General features: G+C 38.9%; 2 protein-coding genes across 2 annotated transcripts; one reads left to right on the top strand and one right to left on the bottom strand.

Moving 5' to 3' along the window:
* Positions 1–10,659: 10,659 nt before the first annotated feature.
* On the bottom strand, positions 10,660–15,737 carry LOC104228798 (beta-fructofuranosidase, insoluble isoenzyme 1-like). Its single transcript, XM_009781340.2, has 6 exons — positions 15,528–15,737; positions 13,249–13,257; positions 12,119–13,137; positions 11,444–11,688; positions 11,060–11,159; positions 10,660–10,951 (listed from the first exon to the last, which is right to left on the bottom strand). Exons 1-6 carry the CDS (start codon positions 15,718–15,720, stop codon positions 10,751–10,753), a joined length of 1,767 nt encoding a protein of 588 aa, XP_009779642.1. The 5' UTR covers positions 15,721–15,737; the 3' UTR covers positions 10,660–10,750.
* Positions 15,738–22,514: 6,777 nt separating this feature from the next.
* On the top strand, positions 22,515–23,009 carry LOC138883635 (uncharacterized). Its single transcript, XM_070164331.1, has 2 exons — positions 22,515–22,697; positions 22,761–23,009. Exons 1-2 carry the CDS (start codon positions 22,515–22,517, stop codon positions 23,007–23,009), a joined length of 432 nt encoding a protein of 143 aa, XP_070020432.1.
* The last annotated feature ends 2,472 nt before the right edge of the window (positions 23,010–25,481 follow it).

Raw genomic sequence — 25,481 nt, forward strand, 5'->3', positions numbered from 1 at the left:
CGGTCTAGAATGGCTACCGGCTCCTCCTCATAGGACAAGTCCTTGTCCAACTGGACAGTGCTGAAGTCCAACACGTGGGATGGATCGCTTTGATACTTTCGAAGCATGGACACATGAAACACTAGATGCACGGCGGATAAACTTGGCGGCAACGTAAGTTTGTAAGCCACCTCTCCCACTCAATCAAGGATCTCAAACGGGCCAATGAATCTAGGGCTAAGCTTGCCCTTCTTTTCAAATCTCATCACGCCCTTCATAGGCGACACCCGAAGCAACACCCGCTCGCCGACCACGAATGCCACATCACGAACCTTACGGTCGGCATAACTCTTTTGCCTGGACTGAGCTGTACGAAGCCTATCCTAAATAATCCTGACCTTGTCCAAAGCTTCCTGAACCAGATCCGTACCCAACAATCGAGCCTCTCCCGGCTCAAACCATCCAACCGGAGATCGACACCGCTTACTATATAAAGCCTCATAAGGAGCCATCTGGATACTCGACTGGTAACTGTTGTTGTAGGCAAACTCTGCTAAAGGAAAAAATTGATCCCACGAGCCTCCAAAGTCAATGACACAAGCTCGGAGCATATCCTCCAAAATCTGAATAGTCCGCTCGGATTGCCTGTCCGTCTGAGGATGAAATGCTGCTCTCAACTCGACCCGTGTGCCCAACTCACACTGAACTGCTCTCTAAAAATGTGAGGTAAACTGCATACCTCGGTCTGAAATGATAAACACGGGCACACCATGAAGATGAACAATCTCCTGGATATAGATCTCAGCTAACCTCTCGGAAGAATAGGAAACTGCCACAAGAATGAAATGTGCTGACTTAATCAGCCTATCAATAATAACCCACACTGCATCGAACTTCCTCTGAGTCTGTGGGAGTCCAACAATGAAGTCCATAGTGATACGCTCCCACTTCCACTCAGGAATCTCAATTTTCTGGAACAACCACCAGGTCTCTGATGCTCGTACTTTACCTGCTGACAATTCAAACACCGAGCCACATATGCAACAATATCCTTCTTCATCCTCCTCCACCAATAATGCTGGCACAAATCCTGATACATCCTAGCGGCTCCCGGATGAATAGAGTACCAGGAAATATGGGCATTCTCTAAAATCAACTCTCGAAGTTCATCTACATTAGGCACACAAATACGACCTTGCATCCTCAAGACTCCATCATCTCCAACTGTAACCTGTTTGGCACCTCCGTGCCGCACTGTATCTCTAAGGACAAGCAACTAGGGATCATCATACTACCGATCTCGAATGCGCTCAAATAATGAAAAACGAACGACTGTGCAAGCTAACGCATGGTTGGGCTCAGAACATCCGACCTCACGAACTGGTTGGCCAAAGCCTGAACATCCAAAGCAAGCGGTCTCTCAGCGACCGTAATATACGCAAGACTGCCCATACTAGCTGACTTTCTACTCAAAGTATCGGCCACCACATTGGCCTTTCCCGGAAGATATATGATGGTGATATTATAGTCTTTCAATAGCTCCAACCACCTTCTCTACCTCAAATTTAGCTCATTCTGCTTGACAAATACTGTAGACTCTTATGATCCGTGAACACCTCACATGACACGCCGTATAAATAGTGCCTCTAAATATTCAGCGCGTGAACAATGGCTGCTAACTCCAAATTATGAACTGGATAATTCTTCTCATAAATCTTCAACTGTCACGAAGCATACATAATGACCTTGCCATCTTGCATCAATACATCACCAAGTCCAATACGAGATACGTCACAATAAACTGTATATGGCCCTGAACCTGTAGGCAAAACCAACATTGGTGCCGTAGTCAAGGTTGTATTGAGCTTCTGAAAACTCGCCTCACACTCGTCTGACCACCTGAACTGGGTCAACCTGGTCATCGGGGATGCAATAGATGAAAACCCCTCAACAAACCGACGTTAATATCCTGCCAAACCCAAGAAACTCTGGATCTATGTAGCTGATGCGGGTCTAGGTCAGTTCTTGACTGCCTATATCTTATTCGATCCACCTGAATACCCTCTGCTGATACAACGTGATCCAAGAATGCAACCAAACTCAACCAGAACTTACACTTCGAAAACTTAGCATACAACTGACTATCTCTCAAAGTCTGAAGAACAACTCTCAAATGTTTCTCATGCTCCTCCCAGCTGCGGGAATAGATCAAAATATTATCAATGAAGACTATCACAAATGAATCCAAGTAATGCTTGAACACTCGGTTCATCAAATCCATGAAAGTTACTGGGGAATTTGTCAATCGGAATGACTTTACCAAGAACTCATAATGCATGTACCGAGTTCAGAAAGTTGTCTTAGGGACATCAGATGCCCTAATCCTCAACTGATAGTAGCCAGATCTTAAGTCAATCTTCAAAAATACCTTGGCACCCTAAAGCTGATCAAACAAATCGTCAATCATCGGTAATGGATACTTATTCTTGATTGTAACCTTGTTCAACTGACGGTAATCTATACACATCTTCATCAATCTATCCTTCTTCTTAACAAAAAACACCAGCGCACCCCAAGGCAAGACACTAGGTCTAATAAAGCCTTTATCAAGCAAGTCTTGCAACTGTTCTTTCAATTCTTTCAACTCTGGCAGGGCCATACGATATAGCGGAATAGAAATGGGCTAAGTGCCCGGAGCCAAATCAATGCAGAAGTCAATATCCATGTTGGGTGGCATACCCGGCAGGTTTGAAGGAAATACCTCAGGAAACTCTCGAACAACAGGCACAGAATCCATGGAAGGAACCTCAGCACTAGAATCACGAACATATGCCAAATAGGCTAAACACTCCTTCTCGACCATATGCCGAGCCTTTATATATGAGATAACCCTACGGGTAGAATGAACAAGAGTCCCTCTCCACTCTAAATGAGGTAAACCCGGCAAGGCTAAGATCACAGTCTTGGCATGACACTCCAAGATAACGTGGTAAGGTGATAACCAGTCCATCTCCAATATGATATCAAAATCAAACATATCCAGAAGTAACAAATCTACTCGAGTCTCAAGACCCCCAATCACAACTATACATGAATGATGGACACGATCTACCACAATAGAATCACCCACCAATGTAGACACATATATAGGAGCACTCAAAGAATCACTAGGCATGACTAGATACGGTGCAAAATAAGATGACACATAGGAGTATGTAGATCCTGGATCAAATAGAACTGAAGCATCTCTACTACAAACCAGAACAGTACCTATGATAACTACATCGGAAGCCTCAGCCTCAGGCCTAGTTAGAAGAGTATAACATCGGGGCTAGGCCCCATCACTCTAAACTACATCTCTGGGACGGCCTCCTGCTAGCTGGCCTCCACCTTTAGCGGCCTGACCTCCACCTCTAATACCTCTACTTCCACCTCTAGCACATCTACCTCCACCTCTAGCTGGCTGAACGGGCAGTGTAACACTCGGTGCTTGAACCATGGCATGGGAACCCTGATGCTGAGAGCTGCTCGGTGCTCGAGGGCAAAATTTAGCAATATGCCTCAGATCGCCACAAGTATAACAAGCCCTTGGCTCCTAAGACTGTTGACCCTGACGGCCTGAATAACCACTATGAAAACTCTGGAGCGGAGGTGCACTGATAGGAGCTGGCGGTGCACTGTAGGGCAACTAATCTGAATACTACATATGAGAACCACGGTCACCTAGAGCACCATGAGAAGCCTAAAGTGCTGAATGAAATGGCTTGGAAGGATGGCCCCTACCAAAAGAATCCCTGCCTCCAAATGAGGCGCCATTAAACCTGCCCTAATGACGAGGCCTCTTGTCAGACCCCTGACCACTCCCCTGTGATAGAACCATCTCAACTCTCCTGGCCACATTAGCTGCATCCTGAAAAGAAATCTCGCTCCCCGTCTCCTTAGCCATCTGCAATCGAATAGGCTGAATGAGTCCCTCAATGAACCTCCTCCTCCTCTCTCTCTCTCTCTCTCTCTCTCTCTCTCTCTCTCTTAGTGGGAAGCATAAGAAGAGCATGACAGGACAAGTTAATGGATCTGGTCTCGTACTGAGTGACAGTCATAGAACCCTGCTGGAGATGCTCAAACTGCCTCTGATAGTTCTCCCTCTAAGTGATAGGAAGAAACTTCTCCAAAAATAGCTGAGAAATTTGATCCCAAGTCAAAGCTGGTGACCCAGCTAGTCTAGCCAAACAATAATCTCTCCACCAAGTCTTGGCAGATCCAGACAAATAAAAAGCAGCAAAGTTGACCCCATTGGTCTCCACTATCCCCATGTTCCGAAGAACCTCATGACAGCTGTCCAAATAATCCTAGGGATCCTCAGAAAATGTACCACCAAAAGTAGTAATGAAGAGCTTGGTGAACCTGTCCAGCCTCCACAAGGCACCTGAAGATGTAGTTGATCCCTCACCGGTCTGAGCTGTCGCTTGGCTAAAGAAGCGGTATGTGACCTTGCCATTCGTGAAAGAACAAGAGTAGAGGGTTTAATTTAGCAGTGAGAGAACAAAATTGCACGACCAAGAAGAATAGATGTGAAGTTTTTCCTAACTCTGTAGCCTCTGGGATAAATACAGATGTCTCTGTACCGATCCCTTAGACTCTACTAAGCTTGTCCATGAATTGTGAGACCTAAGTAACCTAGAGCTCTGATACCAACTTGTCACGACCCGCGTTTCCCACCCTTGCGAGTCGTGATGGCTCCTACTAGTGAAAGCTAGGCAAGCCAATCATTACAATTATCTTACCTTTTTCCATTTTTAATCCTTTAACAGTTGTGAATTAACATTATAAAAATAGAAAAAATAATAAAGCGGAAGAATGAATTGTAACAACTTAAAATAATACTGATACAGTTCCATAAACATAAGTTACCTAGAACTGGTGTCACAATCTCACAAACGGTCTAAGAATACTACAAATAGGGGTCCAAATGATAAATACAGAGCTATTTCGGAAATACATAAAAGAAATAGTATGGAAAGATAGAAGGAGACGCCAAGGCATGCGGACGCCTGTAGGACTACCTCAGGTCGCCCGATGGATTGAAGGCAGCAACCTCACTGCGGTCCAAAAGTTGCAACACCGGGATCTGTACACAATGTAGAGTGTAGTATCAGCACAACTGACCCCATGTGCTGGTAAGTGCCTAGCCTAACCTCGGCGAAGTAGTGACGAGGCTAGGACAAGACTACCAAATAAACATGTGCAGTTAAATCATATACAGCGAAAAATAAAGGCAGAAATTTACAGTTAAGGATATGAGGAAAAAACATAATGCGGGGAACATCAAGTAACAACAAAAAATCAATAGATAAATGTAAAGAACACCATAATTCGATTTTCAGCAAGAATCAGGAAATAAAAGACAAGTGCATGGCATCACCCTTCGTGCTTTTACTCTCGTCCTCACCATAAGAATCAATATAATTGGCACGGCATCACCCTTCGTGATTTTACCTCACATAATCATGGCACGGAATTATCCTTCGTGCATTATCACTCATATCATAGCACGACATTGTACATCGTGCGGCACAGTATCACCCTTCGTGCTTTTACCTCACAATATTGACACGGCATCACCCTTCGTGCATTAACACTCTCAAAATCATACACGGTATCACCCTTCGTGCTTTACACTCTTCCTTACCCAAGCAACAATCACAAAGCAAATTTGGGCAAGGGAATCAATAATATCACAATAAAATCTCGGCAAGAGAATAATAGCATATCAACAATATCCCGGCAAGGGAAACAATATCATGAGTAATAACATCCCGGCAAGGGAGATAATATCAAAAACAATAACATCCCGGCAAGGAAGACAATACCATAAACCTATTCTCTTTTCCTCAATTACTTCACAACTCAATTCTCAACTTGAGATAATGCTCTACAATGTTCAATTACCAATAATACTTCCACAAGCCTTGTTCAACAATAGAAAATCATCATATAAAGCATGAACAATACGAAACGGAGTCACATTAATCATAGTATAAGACTCGCGGGCATGCTTGACACCAACGTATAGATACTCGTCACCATGCCTATACGTCGTACTCAACAATTAACACATAGCAAATAAGACATAACTCCTAATCCCTCAAGCTAAGGTTAGACCAAATACTTACCTCAATGCCACGAACACAATTCAAGCCTCAACTATCGTTTTACCTCTTGTTTCCACCACCCATTAGCTTGTATCTAGCCACAATAAACTTAACGATATCAATAAATGCTAAATGAATCAATTCTAATGCATGAAAATAGGTTTTCCAATGATTTTTCCAAAAAGTTAAAAATTGACCCTGGGCCCAGATGGTCAAAACCCGAGGTTTGAACCAAATGTCGTTTACCTATTCACCCACGAACTCAAATATATAATTTGTTTTGAAATCGGACCTCGAATCGAGGTCCAAATGCCCAAAAATTAAAAATACTAAGTTCTACCTAAAACATCCAATTTCCCCCATGAAAACCCTTGATTTTGAGTTGAAATCATGTGAAAAGATATTATAGATTAAAGAAAATGAATTAGAAATGACTTAAATCGATTTGGAGAAGAACATTTCTTTGAAAAATCGCCCAATAGAGCTTAGGTTTAGAATGAGTTTGAAAAATGAAGAAAAATGCGTCTAAGTCCAAATTAACTGGTCGTAGATGTCGCAATTGTGAACCCCTTCAGGACCTGCTGTCTTCGCAAATGCGAAGAATCTATCGCATTTGCGACCAAGGGAAAATCCGGTCACCTTCGCATTTGCGAGGGACTAGTCGCATTTGCGACATCGCAATTGCGAGAAATGGTCGCATTTGCGACCAAGGCTTGCCTAGGTTAGGATCGCATTTGTGACACCTGGGTCGCAATTCCCATGGTTGATAACTTTGCAATTACGAAGCCTGATCTCGCAATTGCGAGATCAAAGGCCTAGGCAAAAATACCAGATACCAGCAACCTTTCCTAAGTCCAATTTCACTCTGTGGCCTATCCAAAACTCATCTGAGTCCTCGGGGCTCCAAACCAAACATGCACGCAGGTCCAAAAATATCATACGGACTTGGTCGTGCGATCAAATCATCAAAATAACATCGACAACTATGAATTAAACCTCAAATTCATGAAATCACTCAAGAATATCAAAATTACCATTTTCTCAACTATAGGTCTGTTTTATACCAAACCAACTCTGATCTTTACCAAATTTTACAGATTCAACTTAATTATTATTTCAAACTTGTACCGGGCTCTGGAACCAAGATACGGGCCCGATACCATCAAGAAAATGCATCAATTCACTTCTAAAAAGCTTTATATTTTCCGAAAAATAATTTTCTTTAAAAATACATTTCTCGGGCTTGGGACCTCGAAATTTGATTCCGGACATACGCCCAAGTCTCATATTTTACTACGGACCTTACAAGATTGTCGAATCACGGGTCCGGGCCCGTTTACCAAGAATGTTGATCAAAATCAACTTTATTCAATTTTAAAGGTCAATTTCCTTATTTCAACTTAGTTTTCACATAAAAGCTTTCCGAAAATACGCTCGGAATGCACACGCAAATCGAGGTGAGACAAAAAAGATGTTTTTAAGGCCTCGGAATACTGAATTTACTTTCAAAATGAGTGATGACCTTTTGGGTTATCACAATACACGAATTGGCTTGAGTCGTGCTGGGCACTATCCTAAGAAACTATTTTTGCAATGGGAAATGTTTCTCCAGGATTAAATAAGCCCATATCTATTTACATAGAGGATACAGGAATCAGTAAAATTAAATATTACAAACCCGGCTATTTAAAAGAAGGGAACAAAAGAAATTAAACTACCAAAAAGAAATACAATAAAGGGAAGATGGTGAATAATGAAATTAGAAGGAAAGAGAAGAAAGATTTCTTTTTGTCTTGCTGATGATGGTTTTCTTATCTAGTTGAGAGCCTATTTATAGGCACATTTGCATGGATCCATATGCTGAGAGGAAAGAGCGTGGCAAATGCAATTGCCAGTTTTCAAAAGCTTCTTGCCATTTATCTCTTCCCTTCTAGAAGGCTTGCCACATGTTTTTGGGTAAGACATTTGTCTAACAAAGGGCATTAAAATATTGCTACAAATTCAATAAAAGTCTCCTACTTATTAGTTATTTCTCCTACTTATTTACATGCATGCTTAGCTAATTAGCCTGTGATGTTAAGAAAGGATATTAAGCCTGTGCCACCATTGAAATCTTGAATGGAATACATAATTTAAATCTGATAAAGAACCATATTCCCTTGCTAAATTCTTTTTAACAAAAAAATCCCGAATTCTTAAACATTCATAAACGTTAAGAGCATTGTGTCACGTCCTTAGTCTTGAACTAAGTACACGTGTGGCACTTGACAACTCGCTCACGATCTTGCAAAACTTGTCCACGATCTCGCTATGCCAAGTCAGCCTTAATACACTCAAGATCGCTAAGAGATGTTAGAATACAGGAGAATTGCCAAAAGAAGCTTTTGTATTAGAGAAACTTGATTTGTTTGCTTGATAAGTTTTACCAATGAATGCCCCTTATTTATACTAATTACTTAGGGGCTAGTATGTAAATAATAATTGTTTCACAAGTCCTTCTATATTTACAATTAAGTACTCTCTCTAGAATCTTCTATATAGCTAGAATCTTCTAGGGACTTTCCTAGCAAATCCATAGGTTTCTAGAGTCTTCCTAGTAAAACCTCTATATTTCTCTAGAACCTTCTCACAAGTGCTATTCTATTTTATATGTAAGCTTCCATATGGCATTAATATATGCCAAATGGCAGCTATGTAGCATGATGATATGGCGGATCATGACACTCTCCCCCACCCAATTTTGTGCTGCCCTCGGCACAAAGCATCGACACGTACGTGCGCACCTCGCCTTGGTGTCGCCGAAAATCTTTGTCTATTAGCCATGATGCCCTACAAAGCGGTTCGTCTTCCCATGTTACAAGGTACTGGTCACCTTTCTTTTTGTCCCGTTTGTACTTTAGACGGCTAGCAATGATGGCCTCGATCCTCCGCACATCGGATGCCACTCCTTGATCTTGGCCTGAATCTTCCCATGATTCAACCAAGTCTAGCAGCTTCTCAAGCATCGGGTCCATGTTTCCACTCTCTATTCGGCTTCCCTCCGTAGTCCAGCCTTACTGGCAAACTTGAACCCTCTGCTTGGTGCATCGTCTGAGTTCGATAGTATGCCATCACTTTGTAATTCGTCATCCTCTTCAACTATGTCCGTCCAACTTTTCTTGCTGCCACCATGGTCCATTTGCATGGTGCCAAGATAGGCTTTGGAATCTCCTACTTTCGGCTTAGATTCCAAGTGCATCCCTCCAATGCAGGCGGTTTCTCTTGGGTCATCCTTATGTGCTTGAGCAAAGTTCCATATCATTGCTGCAAGCTTCCCCAACTCTAGGCATTCACTTGCCCAATGTGATCCTTTACAAAAGTAGCACCCTTCCTTAGGCATGTACTCGCTACCGTTTTCTAGCCCCTTGTCGTTTCTCTTGGACCCCTGTCCGTTATGGGATGTCCCCTTGCCATTACCCTTGTATATCTCAGCTTTGCCTTTCCCATTGTCCCTGTCAGGATCTCCCCCGCCCCTATCGGTGTTGCCTTCTTTGGACTTGGCAGGCTCCATCTTGAAGTCAACAAGTGACTCGGCTACTCCCATGGCCTCGTTCATGTTGGCTACTTGATGTCTTCTTAACTTCCGCTTTGCCCAATTTTGCAACCCATCCATGAAGCGGAAGAGGGAATCTTCCTCGGACAATGACGAGATTTGCAGCATTAAGGTAGTGAACTCGCGCACATACTCCCGAATTGTGGCATCTGTTGGAGCTCCCTTAGCTTCCGCTAGTCTGCCACCTCGCGCGCATCTCGTGCACCACCATAGAGCTTTCACTTAGGGACCTTCACGTTGATCCCTTCTGAAAGTACCAAGCCCTTGGTAATTCAGGCCATGATTCCCTTACAAAACTTCCTGCCAGCAATCTTTTGTATTCTTTCAAACATTCCTTAGTCATAACCTTTACTCTGATACCACGTTATCATGTCCTTAGTCTTGAACTAAGTACACGTGTTGCACTTGACAACTCGCTCACGATCTTGCAAAACTTGTCCACGATCTCGCTATGCCAAGTCAGCCTTAATACACTCAAGATCGCTAAGAGATGTTAGAATACAGGAGAATTGCCAAAAGAAGCTTTTGTATTAGAGAAACTTGATTTGTTTGCTTGATAAGTTTACCAATGAATGCCCCTTATTTATACTAATCACTTAGGGGCTAGTATGTAAATAATAATTGTTTCACAAGTCCTTCTATATTTACAATTAAGTACACTCTCTAGAATCTTCTATATAGCTAGAATCTACTAGGGACTTTCCTAGCAAATCCATAGGCTTCTAGAGTCTTCCTAGTAAAACTTCTATATTTCTCTAGAACCTTCTCACAAGTGCTACTCTATTTTATATGTAAGCTTCCACATGACATTAATATATGCCAAATGGCACATACATGACATGATGATGTGGCGGGTCATGACAATTGTCTGTCTTACTGTCAAAATAAGGATAGAAGTAGAGGCTACACTACAACAATTTCCAGAACTTGACATGATTAATTAAATAGTAAGTCTCCGATGTTCCAAACCAAAAAGAACAGACAAATACACCGAACATTAATGTGGAACGAAATACAAGTATTAGCTTCAATAAGAAGAGTGACCAAATGACCAGTTCATCTTAGGTTTACTCATGCTCCATGCTTTCAGTTCAATTTTGATAGTCTCTGTCCCATTGTTAAAGGCAAATAAATGTGCATTATCATATATTGCTAATGTTGGATAAACTCTTGATGTAATACATGTTTTTCCCCCGGCACCAAAACTTTCCACTACTGAGTGATCAATCTGCAGAAAAATATATTGCAAAAATCAACAACAATATGGACTAGTCACATAACAAATGTGAGAGAATTTTTGAATATATTCTTCAGGGAATGAATGAAGAAAGCTTACCAAACTCCGCAGAGATAATTTCTTATTTTTTGCTAAATCAACATCTACATATCCACCAAATGATGGTTTGTACATTGTCTTGTCATTCTCAAGTGTTGATCTGGTCGTTCAAAAGGAAAACAACAAATAGGTAAATAAATGAAAAAATAATATTGTATTATGCATAGTCGTTCTCAAAATAATAGCAAAAAATAATTAAAATTTTTTTGTATATATATACATTTTGTATGTTATATACAGAAATTATACAAATTGTATACGTTTTTCCGGCTACCGAATATAAATAATTTCCGGCACGGGCTAAAAGTAAAAAAACCCTAAATAAATCAAAGTTGAACAATTAGCCCATAGTAGAGATCAATAAAATTGTTGATAATAAATTACCTTGAAGCATCAGAACACATGAGAACTTTATATTTATTTTGTGCCTTGAAAACTCTGAAAAATACAGGTGTGTATTCTTCCAAATTTTCAGAAGCCAAAGTTAGGAGACCAAATGGCCCAACTCCACCATGCACTGTTGAACCTTTAATACCACATACATCTTGAGCGTAAAGGTCAGTCCAGCTTGGATCAAACGGCTCTGCTTTATCCAAACTTGGGAAGGAGAAAGTCACTTCAACATCAGCCTGCAATTCTCGTTAACACCTTAATTAATTCAGACTCATCTTGTTTTGTTATAAAATAATCTAATACTAAGGTCAAAAATAGCATGGGCTAGCCATTTTTCGGATTAGTAATCGAAAAATAGCTAGTATTTGCAAAGTCATTAAAAAATAACCACTGTTTTGCTAAAACACAAAAAGTTCTAACATAATATACGGGATTATGGAGCTCATCCGTATAAACTTCCAGCATATATTATGTTGGAACTCCAGGACACAGAAAGTCCTAGCATATTATGCGAGATTATGGAGCTCCTGCGTATAAACTTCCAACATATTATGATGTTAAATTTTGATTACTTTTTAAATAGTGGTTATTTCAATTACCAGTTATAAATGTGACTGTTTTTGAATTTCACCCAATACTAAGGGAATAAAGGACGAAAATCCAAACCTGTGCAGGTGTGATCCCTTTAACTTCAATCTTTTCTCCCTTTTTCAACTTGTGATTTTTTAGTTGGACCTTTTGTTCTCTTAGAGTGTCTAATTCTTCAACAGGCCATTGAACCAATTGTTTTCCACTTGGATCAAGCCATAGTTTGCGAGGTATAGTTTGGATTCCAGCCCATCCTTTCCTGACATCGTCATCAACACTATCTGATTCGTTAGCCCAACCCCACATAATTCTTCGATTCTTGCTGGGGTCATAAAACGACTTGGACGCGTAATAATTTCCATAGTCAAGTCTCATTCCCTTCCAACCATCTACAGAAGTTTTGTCCGGACTGTACATATCTTTTTTGGTATCATAGGTACCGACCGTGTAGTACTCAAACCTCGTAACATCAAGGCTAACCTTAAGAACATGCTTAACATTTTTGCCATTGTATGATGCATCCAAACCATTTGTACCATGCAATAACACAGGGTAAAAATCAGGACATTCCCAATTTCCAGTGTTATCAGCTGAATGAAGCAGATTTTTTACCTTAGTCCATTTCATGAAATCCTTACTTTTGTACAATAATGCTATTCCCTTATTTTCCCACACACTACCTATTGATATTCTCCAATAACCATCTTGGCCCAACCAAGCTGTTGTTGGGTCACGAAATTGGGTCTTGTTGATGGTAACGTCGGCGACGATTAACGGATTGTTATCGGGCTTGATCCATTTCTCGAGAAATGGATCGGACAAGTTGGCCGGGATTGCATAATTTTGTACTTGGGTCTTTTTGGAATCAACAATTCCAGTGTAGAGAATAATGGGCTTGTTGCCTGGCAAGATTGTGGCTGATCCAGACCATGTACCATATTTGTCAAATACTTTTGATGGGTAAATTGCAGGCTCAAGTGTGATCCAATTAATTAAGTCTGTTGAAACTGAATGGGCCCAAACTATGTTTCCCCAAACTGATCCATATGGGTTGTATTGATAGAATAGATGATAGACACCATTATAGTACATTGGGCCTGTTTTGCAACAAATATGACAGAGAGGAAAAATGAGTTAATAAATAAATAAATCAATAAATTATATGGTAATTTAAGAAAAAATGTTAAAAAGGAGATTCTCGGACTCACCGTTGGGATCTGATGTTGGTTTGAAGCATCCGGTAAAGACCATGAAAAGGAAATATTGATTAGAACACAATTTAATGCAATAAAGATAATTAGTCTTAGTGTATGCTCTTTGCGCGTGTACCTAACTCAATAAAAAATTTATTTAAAATTTATCTTTGAGTTAAAAAATAAAAATATAAGTTCTTAAAAATAATGAATATTAATCGTGTATAACTAATAAAAAATAAATCTGCTCCACGGAAATACTCAATCACCAGTCAAATAACTGAACTGAAAATGCATTTCAAAGAATGACTGAAGTTAGAATGGCAAGTGTGTATTTAGTTTGGAAGTATCATTATTCAAGTGAGACTAGTGTTTAAATAATACTAATTAGCGAGCTCATACCAAATTTTAAGTATTTATTTGCAATTATATTTTTATTCCATAAGAATACTTTTTCAAATAGTAAAAATCCGATTAGGTGAAAAATTATCCATGCACGACATATTCCAAAAAAAGCAAATGATAGTTCTTTGTAAATCTCAAAAATTTAAGGATCACTTTATACCATAAATAAAGTCTACAATTGAAATATTTTTTTAGAAGCCATAATTATGGTCAAGAAACTCACTTATATTCAGCTAAATTAATACTACCTAGAGAAGTTAAAAGATCTCATAAATTATCTTGTTGGAATAATTGATAATTTTGGAGTTTGTTATTGATTTCTGCTCAATATTCTAAATAATTGTAATTGCTAATTTAAAAGCTTTTAAAACTAATATAATATAGAATACAATTATTAGTGGAATAGTCTTCTATATATTTTTAAATATTTTAATATAGAAGAGTTTCATATAAATCGGAACGTGTGCAAGTTCTAAAAAAATTCGACCACTTCCATATTATCCAGAGCCAAACTACTTCCTCTTTCTTTAATGTTCTTATTCTCTCCTTTATTTATTTTATTTATTATTTATATATAATTTAAGTGTAAAATTTATATAAGGTATAAATACTCTAACCAAATCTCAAACGGCATTGGGAGTGATTGCAACTTGCTACTTACTACATTTCTTTGACTTCTGTTACAGTCAAAACCTATTGAACACGTTGCTTTTCTATTTTACATTTATTAATAATATATTTTTCTCTTTAGCCCTTTTCTTAAATTTCCTTTAGGCTAGTCTGCTAGAAGTGGATGTGGCCTTAAATTTTAGTAGTTGAGGAGTATTTGCCATTTGAATTTAAAGGTGGGGCTTGCAATAGTTGGTCTCCCCCACAGCAAGTCTACAAAAGATAATTGATACAATATGATAACAATACTCTAACCACATGTTTTGAATTGTATACATTTAGAATTCACCCTTTTATTTTTTGAAATGTGAAGTTAGGGTTGACCGAATAATTGATCATATTATATACTCAGTACAATATAATATACTGTATTATCTATTTGCAATAACACACACAATGCAAGTTGGCCCTGCCCTAGCTAGCTCTCTCTGTATTTATAGTTTTAACCTACATGTGAAGAAATATATACATTATATATATTTATTACATGTAGTAGTTACGTACAGTATCCATTTACGTGAATGCTAGCTAAGTTGCTTGCCACAAATAACAATATGTGGTGGCCGTTCAAACAAGTCAGATCCGTCCCTGATTTAGAACGATTGGATAATATATTCAACCAGAAGTTTCTTTTCCCCATATTTAATCTTTTTTTTGTTCTATATACAAAAAACCTATACAGACAAGAAATAATCATTGACAAACCTAACAGCAAAAGTACTGCCAAAAAAACAAGAAGGTACCATTGTCTCTCTTTTTTCCTTTTATATATGGAAATCAGAAAAAAGGTAGAATATTTTGGGAGATAAAAATGTCAAGAAGTTTAAAGGAAACTAAAATAACTGAATATTTCCGGTCAACGACCAATTATAATAGAGTAAACAAAATCTAGTTATTCACAACTATGCAAAAAGCTAAAATCAGGTCATTAGAATGCAACGATCTATCACCAACACAAAATGCTTTAAAAAAAAAAAAGCAGACTAACAAAACTACAAGATATCAGGTCACTTATACGGTAAAAACCTAGCAGGTAAATCTATATGAGAAACATTTTTTGGAATTTAGAAAGCCGATAAAAATAATAGCCAACAGGTTATCACAAGTTAAATTATATTGATATAGCGCATGAAACTTTTACTTTGTCAGCGTATATAACTTAAACTCTATGAATACTTCAAACTAGAGAAGAGGGAGAGGTTGGAGGTGTGAAAATGTACCGTTGATCCAGTTTTTAGGTGGTTGAAAATGGTAACCAGTTCTGTGGACATTTTCTACATCAATAGAGCTAGTAGATTGTAACTCTGGAAAAACTTTGTGGGAAGCATTGACGCCATTGTTGGAAAAAACAATGAAGAAACAAAGCAAAAATGCTTGCAATGCCCAAAGAGAAGACTTTTTTAGATACTCCATTTTGTTTTTTGGCCTTGCCAGAGATGTTCTTTATTTGTTGGAAGGAGAAGAGTATTTATATAGAGAAATAACTAAGATTATAGAGGAATGAATATTTTAAAATTCATGAATACTCTTGACATCGTCTTAATTTCAGAATGATCATGAGGATTGTTTTTGGATTTGTTTATTAAACAAAATGCATAATTAAACTTTAGATAAACGTTTCTTATATTAAAAAGAAGATTTCAAGGAACTTATATTTTAGAAAATTCACTGCATCTCTGTTATTTTTTCCTTCCTTTTCACTCCTTTTCCTTTTTTTTGCCGGTTTTTTTACCACCCGTCTTTGACATTTGCTATTCCTTTTGTATGTGTTTGAGTATATTAGTATATTATATTAAACTGAGTTAAATTATATACACCTTAAATGTAAAGTAAATGAAGTGCAAGATGAATAAACATAGGATATTTATATTTATTTGAACAGTTAATCTATTGGATATTTATTTGGTTGAAATTAACTATTTAAACAATTAATTGAAGCTTACTATTACCTTTTATGTAATTCCATTTTGTATATTTTATAATCTAGAAATGATTAAATGAATGTCTGATTTTACACTTAAAAGTAATTGATTTAAATTCTGAAAACATACATAACTGAATCACGTAACATAGCATACAGAAGAAGAGACTTATCTAGCAAGTAAACCAGAATTTTTTTATCAAGAAAACAAAAGGAAAAAAATTAAGGGAAAATTAAATATCCCACCCCATGTGTGATTAAGTGTGATAGAGAACATGCGACAATTAATAGTTGAATAATTCTTGGAGTAGAAAATTCCAAAGAACAAATCAAAACAATTCACGTTTCAGCAATACAACTTCTTACATTTTTTTTTATATGAACCATTCCAAGATTGTGCTTGATTTTGTCAGTTTTTTTCTTTTCTTTTATAAGTTTCTATGCATAATATCATGGAAGGATCAGTCAGGATCTAGCTTCTTAATTACCTCTAGTTTCTTTCTATTCATTAATGGCTGCCTCAGTTATTTTTATTTAATTTTGGTTGTTTTGGGGAGTTAATGTGCTATAGTTTTCGGTATGGCGACTATTTAGTCATTGGTGTAGTTCTTTCCTCAACCATTCGATGTTGTGATAGAGTTGTCCTCCTGAGCCACATGTTTCACGTCCCAACCCCGTATCTCCATGTTATGAAAGAAAAAAAAATCATTTATAATTGGATAATAGATCTACACCAATTTATATTTCTCATTTTTATAACCAGTACAACTTGGACGTGCATTGTTTCTCATTTTTATAACTAATACAACTGATATCTCGTAATTTCTGTCTCTCATTTTCATGACGAGTATAGCTAAGATCTGCACTATTTTGACTTTCTTAATTTTATAACCAATTCAAGTAAATTTACTATGATTTATAACAAAGTGGTATTTACGTACGCCCTTCTCTATTGACTATGGAAATGTAGCCACATTATTTAAATTGGTTACATAATATTCCCTCTATTCTAATATATTTTTTCTTCTTTTGCTTATTGAGATTTAAACTGAGTAAACTTTGAGTAATATATAAAAATGTGTTCATTTTTCTTTTTGATATGAGGAAAATTACCACCAACCGTAACTTTCTGTAGCTTTGAAATACCTCAATAGTACTAATTAAGCTAGTGTAGTACTGCAGTATAGCTCTAACGATTTTTACATTCCTATGTCACATAGGAAACCTTATTACCCTCAATATTTAAGATTTGACTTAATTACACTTAGTATACTAAATTGCTAATTCTATACCATAATTAATTAAGGGTATAATTAATTGTACATTTTTTACTCCTTAATTAAAGGAATCTGCACGTTTCTCTCTCCTAACCCCTCAGTCTCACCCACGTTTTACCCATACCCACGTTCTTTTTGCTATTTTCCATCTTCTGAAACCAAATTCTCCCTCTAAATTTACAGAAAATTGAAGAAACCCTTCAACAAAGTTGGTTCCCCATTTTACTCCAGTTGAAGTTCATCAATGAAGAACAACAAAGTTCATCAAAATTGAAGTCAAATCTTCAAAGTTCATACACACATTTACCTTCAGCTTCAAATTTTCTCAATGAAGAAGAACAACCCTTCAAAGAGACAAGAGAGCAGCAATTCCACCATTGACAGCCATTAAAAAGCTTCGAAGCTTTGAATTCAAATTTAGGTTTTCAAAAATCATTATTTGTTTTGATTGAGTGTTGTTGTAAATAATTGGGAATATGTTTTGGAGTTTATATCTCAATTTTGAGGGGTTTTGGTGAAGATTTAGACTTGGTTTTGGCTGAATTTTAGATTGAAACTCGAAGAAGAAGAAGAAGAAGAAGAAGAAGAAGAAGAAGAAGAAGAAGAAGAAGAAGAAGAAGAAGAAGAAGAAGAAGAAGAAGAAGAAGAAGAAGAAGAAGAATTGCGGCAATTGTAGATAAATTGTAGCGCAATTGTAGATAAATTGTAGAAAAATTGTAGATAAATTGTAGACTATTTTTTGCAGAAGATTTGTAGAAGTTTTAGTCGTTTTTTATTTGTGAAAACATAAAACAAAGCATTTACAATCAGAATACAAATAATCTACAATTTATCTACAAAATATCAACAAACTGGGTACATTGAATTTTAATATCCCAATTCTCATTCAATTGTAGCTTAATTGGTATTTTCGACATAATTGCATTTTTTGCAGAAGATTTTGTAGGAGTTTTAGTCGTTTTGGATTTGTGAAAACAGAAAACAATGCATCTACAATCAGAATACAAATAATCTACAATTTATCTACAAAATATCTAAAAACTGGGTACATTAAATTTTAATATCCTAATTCTCATTCGATTGTAGCATAATTGGCATTTTCGACGTCATTGCGTTTTATGCAAAAGATTTATAGAAGTTTTAGTCGTTTTTGATTTGTGAAAATAGAAAACAAAGCATCTACAATCAGAATACAAATAATCTACAATTTATCTACAAAATATCTACAAACTGGGTATATTGAATTTTTATATCCCAATTCTCATCCAATTGTAGCATAATTGTGATTTTTGACATAATTGCGCTTTTTCAGAAGATTATAGGAGTTTTAGCCATTTTTTATTTGTGAAAATAGAAAATAAAGTATCTACAATTAGAATACAAATAATCTACAATTTTTGCAATATGTCTTCTTCTTCTTCTTCGAGTTTCAATTTGAAATTCAGTCAAAAACAAGTCTAATCTTCACCAAAACCCCTCAAAATTGAGATATAAACTCCAAACCATATTCCCGATTATTTTCAACAACACCCAATCCAAACAAATAATGATTTTTGAAAATCCAAATTTGAATTCAAAGCTTTCAAGCTTTTTAATGGCTATCAATGGTGGAAAATATCTGGAAGAATATTTACTTCCATAATTGCAGCGCGCCTAAATAGGAATATCTGGAAGAATATGATTTGATCTGATTTACGCCAAATCTTTTTAGAATATTATGTTCCTCAATTTTAGCTCGACAAATTAGGAATATTCAACTACTATTAATTAGTATTTAATGATTGGTATAATAACTGTAGAAAAAAAGTGGACAGGGCGCGTAAATTAGAAACTATGCATATTTTTGGTAATAAGGTTTCATATATGGTATAGGAAAGAAAAAATCTCTTTATTAAATGACTATCGATTAGCAAATACTATAAATAAAATTAGGATAGTGGTTACCCTTAAAATGAGAAACAATTGAATTTATACGTTGTTTAAAGGATATGTGATTTAATTTAACATGAATGATCTAACAACAGTAAATAATTGAGTTAAAGGAAAACAAGACGATCAAACCAAATGTGATGGATGATTAAGTCTAACTTTATGATAGATACTGGAAATTGGTCCCGATCCAGCCCCCAGAACGGGCTTGGTTGCAACTCAATAAACAAATAGCTGAAGAATACTTTGAACAATAGCTAGAGAACAAAAATTAACTTTATTGCCTTGGTATGCGTGCCAACAGTGGTCTTCAAAATAAAAAGGTTCTCTCATTTATATAGTAGAGGAGTTTCAATCCTAGTACAAGTCTAAGTAAGGTAAAGATCTTTTTCTTCCGGTAAGCATTGTTACGCAGTTGATATCGGGCGAGATTTGCACCATAATATCTGGTTGAGGGTGGATATTTTGGCCCCTCCTTTGCCCTGTCTAACTGTCTTTCCCTTAGCCTCAGTTCTTCACTTTCCTCGAGCTTAATGCTTGGTCGTGTCTAGTTCTGAGCACACCATTCGTCCTTCCCGAGCTCTGGCCTGTGGAAGCCCTCGGCTTTACCCGAGGCCATATCGGGTCGCTCTGTCCTCTCGTTCCTTTATCGTCAAATTGGGGGTAACTTTATCCCCGATTTGACCCGCACACAGATAGTCCCCTCACTTTTCAGGGAGCAGATTTATAGAAACGATGAGAAGTGATTAACTGTTAATTGTTCCTTCCTCCGTATACTACAAACGGGTTGACGAGTCAGCAAAACGTCCATCAGTCGCGTTGTTCTGACGTTGGACACGTGTCAGTCGTCGGTGGACCATCCTCGGTGGGCATCGAATGCGAAAAGTCACGCATTAATTATTTCCCTCCTATAAAAGCTCTAGTTTCCTATTTTTCACTTTGTTACTTTTCGATTTCAAATCTTCTTGATTTACCCTCGAATTTTTTACTTGCTCATCGTTCCCTCAAATCTTTTCAAATTGTTCTTCACACCTTCATCTTCAATCTTCAAATCTTCATACTTTGCCTTTAAATCTTCATATCAATCATCAAACCTTCATATCAGCCTTCAAACCTTCCTATTCCCAGATAAAGATGGCAAAAACCTCAAAATTTGTGCCTCAAAATACTGCTCCTTCAACTTCTACCACGACGGCAGATACTGAAGCGACCTTGCCGGCAGTAGCCTCGGAACCTCCTCTTAAGGATTTTATCCCCAGAGGCTGCTCCACAGATAATGACTTTAAGGTTGAAAGGGTCTCCGAACAAGGAGATCGTGTTGAGGATGCATGGAGGTATATCTGCTCCATCACCAAAGACGCTCTCCCAATAGTACGGGAGGATTGCAAGTGGGAAGGCAAGGAAGTAGTCATCCCTAGTCCTGATGAGGACATCACACTGCACATGGAGGGGTACTTGAGCGTTTATACGTACCCCTTTACACTTGGCCCGATGGACACGGTGGTCCTCGACTTTTGTAAGAGGTACGAGGTCTGCCTAGGGCAGATCCATCCGTCCTTTTGGAGGATCGTGATTCTCTTCCGCCACTTTGTCAACAACACGAAGGAGCCCCAATTCACCATCGACCATCTGCTCCGTGTCTACAGCCCCCGAATCTTTTGAGAGGGGTTAATCAAGCTTGCCCGGCGGGCAAACAAGACTCCCTTCTCGAGCATCGTGGCAGGGGAGATTTGTTCGAGTCAAAACCAAAGATCTAATTCCCTCGGATTTCCTATCGTTCCCTAAGAAGTGGAACTCGACGCGTAAGTTCATCTCCTCTTAAGTCGTCAAAATAGCCCTTTGAATTTGCTATTCTTTTTCATCACCCGGCTTTATCGATATGCAGCGGTCGCCCGAGTCCCAAATGCAGTCCCCCATTTCAAGTAGTGGATCGAGGGCATCTGCAAACAATTGACATAGTCTGAGTGCAAGTGGCATAAACTTTCTAAGCGCAAATGGGAGGCGCGTTCCCATGGTGAGTGTCCTTCTTCTCCTGCTTGCCTAAGTCCCTTTCGTCTAAGTCCCTTTTTCTTTTCATAGGTTTGCCCAAGGCCATCAGTTCAGGAAATTACTGAGGATGAAGCCTCGTCCCTATCTAGAAAACCCTCTGATTCGATACAACCTGCCGTCGAGGCTTCCATGAAGAAGGAGGAGAAAACAAGAAAAAAGAGAAGGTCCTATGGCTCTTCGGATGCTCCCACCGAGACGAAGAAGAGGAGGGTCTTGGTCAGGGTCATAAAGAGTACTAAGAAAAGTACTCGTGCCAGGGTTTCAGACTCTAATTCTCCCTACCGGCTCAAGGACTATGCTGAGGATGATGACATAGAGCTTGTCGTCCAGGAGTTGGCCGACGCTGCATAGGAGCGGACAGTACCGGAGGGGGGTAACCCTAAGGTTGAACCCTCCTCAACTCGGGAGCACGAGGAAAAAGTAGGGCCACTGCACCTCGAGAGGCTACTCTGGTCCCGAGAGAGTCTGCGGACGTCATTGATGTCCCGGAGTCACGATCCCACACTGAGCCTCTTTTTGATGAGGCTCGGGCCATTAGAGAAAAGCTGACCGAGGCATGATGGGTCAATGGATGAGGCCCTTAAACTATATTTTGAAGGTATGGACGTCGGTGCACTGAAAGACTACTCCGATTTTGGCCACCTAGAGATCCCTAAAAGGGATTTTCTACCAGGATCAGACGAGCTGAGTTCGAGCCCAAAGCTTGTGAAGCAGTTCTCCGCCCCGAGTGCGAACCCTGACCATAAGAAGACAGTCATGTTTTATGGTACCGCGGAATACCACGATGCTATCCGGGCCGATCGGTGTGGCCAGCTACCTTCGTTGCTTGGTAACCGAAGAGGACCAAGCAAAGATGAACGAAGCGGATGCGCCGAGCCTTTTCAACGAGGCACAACAAGCGCTGAATAGGGTATGTTTTCCTTTTCTCATATCTTTAAAGAGTCCATTTTTCCTTAGCGTATTTTAACATTTTTGACTTTTTTATGCCTCATGCCTCTGTGCTTCATCATGTAAGCTTCCATCGGTCTCGGATGGAGGTGGGTCACCTTGAGTTCGAGCTCAAGGAGCAGGTCCGGCAAAAGGAGATGTACAAAGCTCTTTGTCAGCAAATAGATAAGGTCCTAAGGGACTATTCCATCATCCAAGCCGAGATGGAAAGAGCTCAAAAGGAGGCCTCGAAGGTGAAATGGGAACATGCCCTTCTGGTTGAAAAGGTAAGGGTGTTTGAGATTAATAACGAAAGGTTAAGCGCAACTGCTAATGTCGCAACCTCCTAGGTCCAAGAGAAGATAGACCTAATCGACCAGCTTAGAGCCGAAATGGACGAGGTCAAAGCCTCAGCCGAGGAGTTGAGGAGAAAGATGAATCTCCTGGACTTGGAGCGGGATGCCACCAAAGAGGATTTGGCATCGACCAAAGATCAACTTCGGGTGATGAGGAAAAAAGCCGACAAGTGGTCTCGGTTGAATAAGGAGCTCCGAGCACAACTTAACTCAACCATTACAGAACGGGACACTCTCAACTAAGAGTACACTGCGCTGAGGTCCAAGTTGGAGGCTGCTTCGAACGAGGCCTCCGAAGTTCAGGACATGTTGGCCTAGTATAAGAACGATGTAGAGGTAGTCTATGCTCGTGTAATAATGAAGTACGAGTATGTGAAGTGGCTGTCTCGGAGAGAGACCCTTGAGGAGATTCATGCTAGGGCGGTTGACCTAGCATCCGAGGTCGAAGAGGCGAAGAGGCTTGAAGTCGAGGCCAAAAAGAGATACCAGCTCGATGATTCGGGCAGCAAGTCGTGCTCCGATGAAGACTACGCAGGAAATGCCTAAGTTTATTTTTTGTTTTTCCTTGTATTCTGTATTTTGGGATCGTTTCACAGTGCCTCTGTAAATACCTTTTGGTACATATGTATATAAAACCTTTCTCCAGCTATGCATTATTTCTTTTACTTTTCTGTACTTGCTTGTGTCTAAGACTTATAATATGTCGTCGATGCCTTAGCATAGGATTTGGCATCGTTTAAATTGTTCGTTCTCCTAAAGCCCGGATGAGGCCTGGATTAAGTAATAACTCTGAATTACTTTAGCTTCGGAGGACCTGAAAATTCTGAATATTTTAGCCGGACATAATCATTCTTTGCCGAAGTTGCCTTTTTTCATGGCCGTAATTCAAGACCGAGTAACTTGACCGGGTCTGAACTAGTCTTTTTTTGGTTATTAAAATTATGTAAGGACGTTACTTTTCAAGTGCGGACTCAGACATCTCCGAGCCGTTTAAGTTGGCCGTGACCTTTTGTGTTTGGGCCCTACCTAGTAGGCTCGGTGCCTTCGGGATTTAGTAACCCGAATTTTTTGGTCTTATCACCGGGTAGCAGTCCCGGTTCCCATAGGCTTTAGGGTTTTGAACCCAATATTTGTTCTAAGTAATTTTTGACGATAATATTATTTATGCAAATGTGAACCGATGAAACATAGAAGGAAAATTTCTTTCATTATCTTGATGTCGTGTAAATAGTCGATGGTACAAAAACTATCTGCCATGGCAAAAATGAGCTATGTGGTCACGATTCATTTGATTGTTTGACCCTTACACTTAATTCTAATACTCAAGCCTTGGCTTTTAATATCGAATAAGAATGCCTTCTACATTCCCGAACTCAGGACATTGACTTAGGTTGTGATGGCCCCTAGTATTTGAGACTGAATTTTTGAGGGCTCGAATACTATTGATCTGATATGGATGATACATATTCCTCGGTCTCAGGTCGATCTTCAAAATTAGGATAGCACGTTTTACTGTTGCCTCGTTAAAAACCTTACCGTAAAATCCACTCGGGAAAAAATCGGTCGAATGGGAAAAGAGTGTAACGCATTCTTTCAAACCTAATCCTTAAAATTGACTTTGTCTGTGTACCTACACGGGTTAGTTCAAAGCGTAATAAACCACAAAGAAGATTGTTTTCATACCTTAACAGTAGTAACGCTTTAAGTGTGCCACATTCCAATTGTTGGGTAGTTGTACCCCATTTCTAGATTCGAGCTAGTACGAGCCTTTCTCGGTTATACCAGTGACTCTGTATGATCCTTTCCAGTTCAGTCCTAGTTTCCCGGCATTCGGGTTCTTGTTATGTAGTATGACTCTCCTTAGTACCAAGTCTCCGACTTGGAGGTATCGAAGGTTTTCCCTTCGGTTGTAATATCTCCCCATACGTTGTTTTTGGGCCACTAATCGGACTAGGGCGACTTCTCGTCTTTTTTCCGCTAAGTTTAAGCTCGTGGACATGGCTTCATCATTTGACATCTCTATAGCGTATTGGAACCTTAGGCTTGATTCTTCTACCTCTACCAAAATCAAAGCTTCTGCAACGTAGACTAGAGAGAATGGTGTTTCACCGGTGCTTGACTTCGAAGTCGTTCGATATGCCCATAAGACCTTGAGCAAAATTTCTTTCCATTTTCATTTTGAGTCGGTCAATCTCTTCTTCAAGTTCTAGAGTATAGTTTTATTTGTTGATTCCGTTTGAGCGTTCCCACTTGGGTGGTAGGGTGTCGCTAAAATCTTTTTGATTTTGTGATCTTCACTTATTAATCTTGTCGCCGATGAACTGACTCCCGTTATCGCACGTGATCTCGGCCGGTATCCCGAACCAGTATATTATGTGATCCCAGATGAAGTCAATGACCTTCTTTTCCCTAACTTTCTCGAACGTCTGTGCTTCTACCAACTTGGAGAAATAATCGGTCTTAAGTAAGATTAACTGGGCTTTACAGGGTGCCCACGGCAAGAGACCGATGATATTCATTCCCCATTTCATGAATGGCTAAAGGGAAAGGACGGGTGAAGCATCACCCCCCATTGGTAGATCATCAGGTTATGCCTCTGACATTTGTTACACTTTTGATCGATGTCTTTTGCATCTTTTTCCATCTATTTCCAGTAATAACCGGCTCTAATCAATTTTCGAACCAAGGACTCTGCTCCCGAATGGTTTCTACAAG

Source organism: Nicotiana sylvestris, chromosome 12 (assembly GCF_000393655.2).
Source record: "Nicotiana sylvestris chromosome 12, ASM39365v2, whole genome shotgun sequence".
Taxonomy (NCBI): Eukaryota; Viridiplantae; Streptophyta; class Magnoliopsida; order Solanales; family Solanaceae; genus Nicotiana; species Nicotiana sylvestris.

What these genes read in the sequence shown, in the direction of transcription:
- LOC104228798 (XM_009781340.2), bottom strand. Translation starts at nt 15,720, where the DNA reads ATGGAGTATCTAAAAAAGTCTTCTCTTTGGGCATTGCAAGCATTTTTG. An exon ending in AAGGGATCACACCTGCACAG is followed by an intron (nt 11,689 to 12,118) that starts GTTTGGATTTTC and finishes CGAGAATTGCAG; the next exon opens with GCTGATGTTGAAGTGACTTT. An exon ending in ATGTGTTCTGATGCTTCAAG is followed by an intron (nt 11,160 to 11,443) that starts GTAATTTATTAT and finishes TTGAACGACCAG; the next exon opens with ATCAACACTTGAGAATGACA.
- LOC138883635 (XM_070164331.1), top strand. Translation starts at nt 22,515, where the DNA reads ATGGAGGTGGGTCACCTTGAGTTCGAGCTCAAGGAGCAGGTCCGGCAA. An exon ending in ATGCCCTTCTGGTTGAAAAG is followed by an intron (nt 22,698 to 22,760) that starts GTAAGGGTGTTT and finishes GCAACCTCCTAG; the next exon opens with GTCCAAGAGAAGATAGACCT.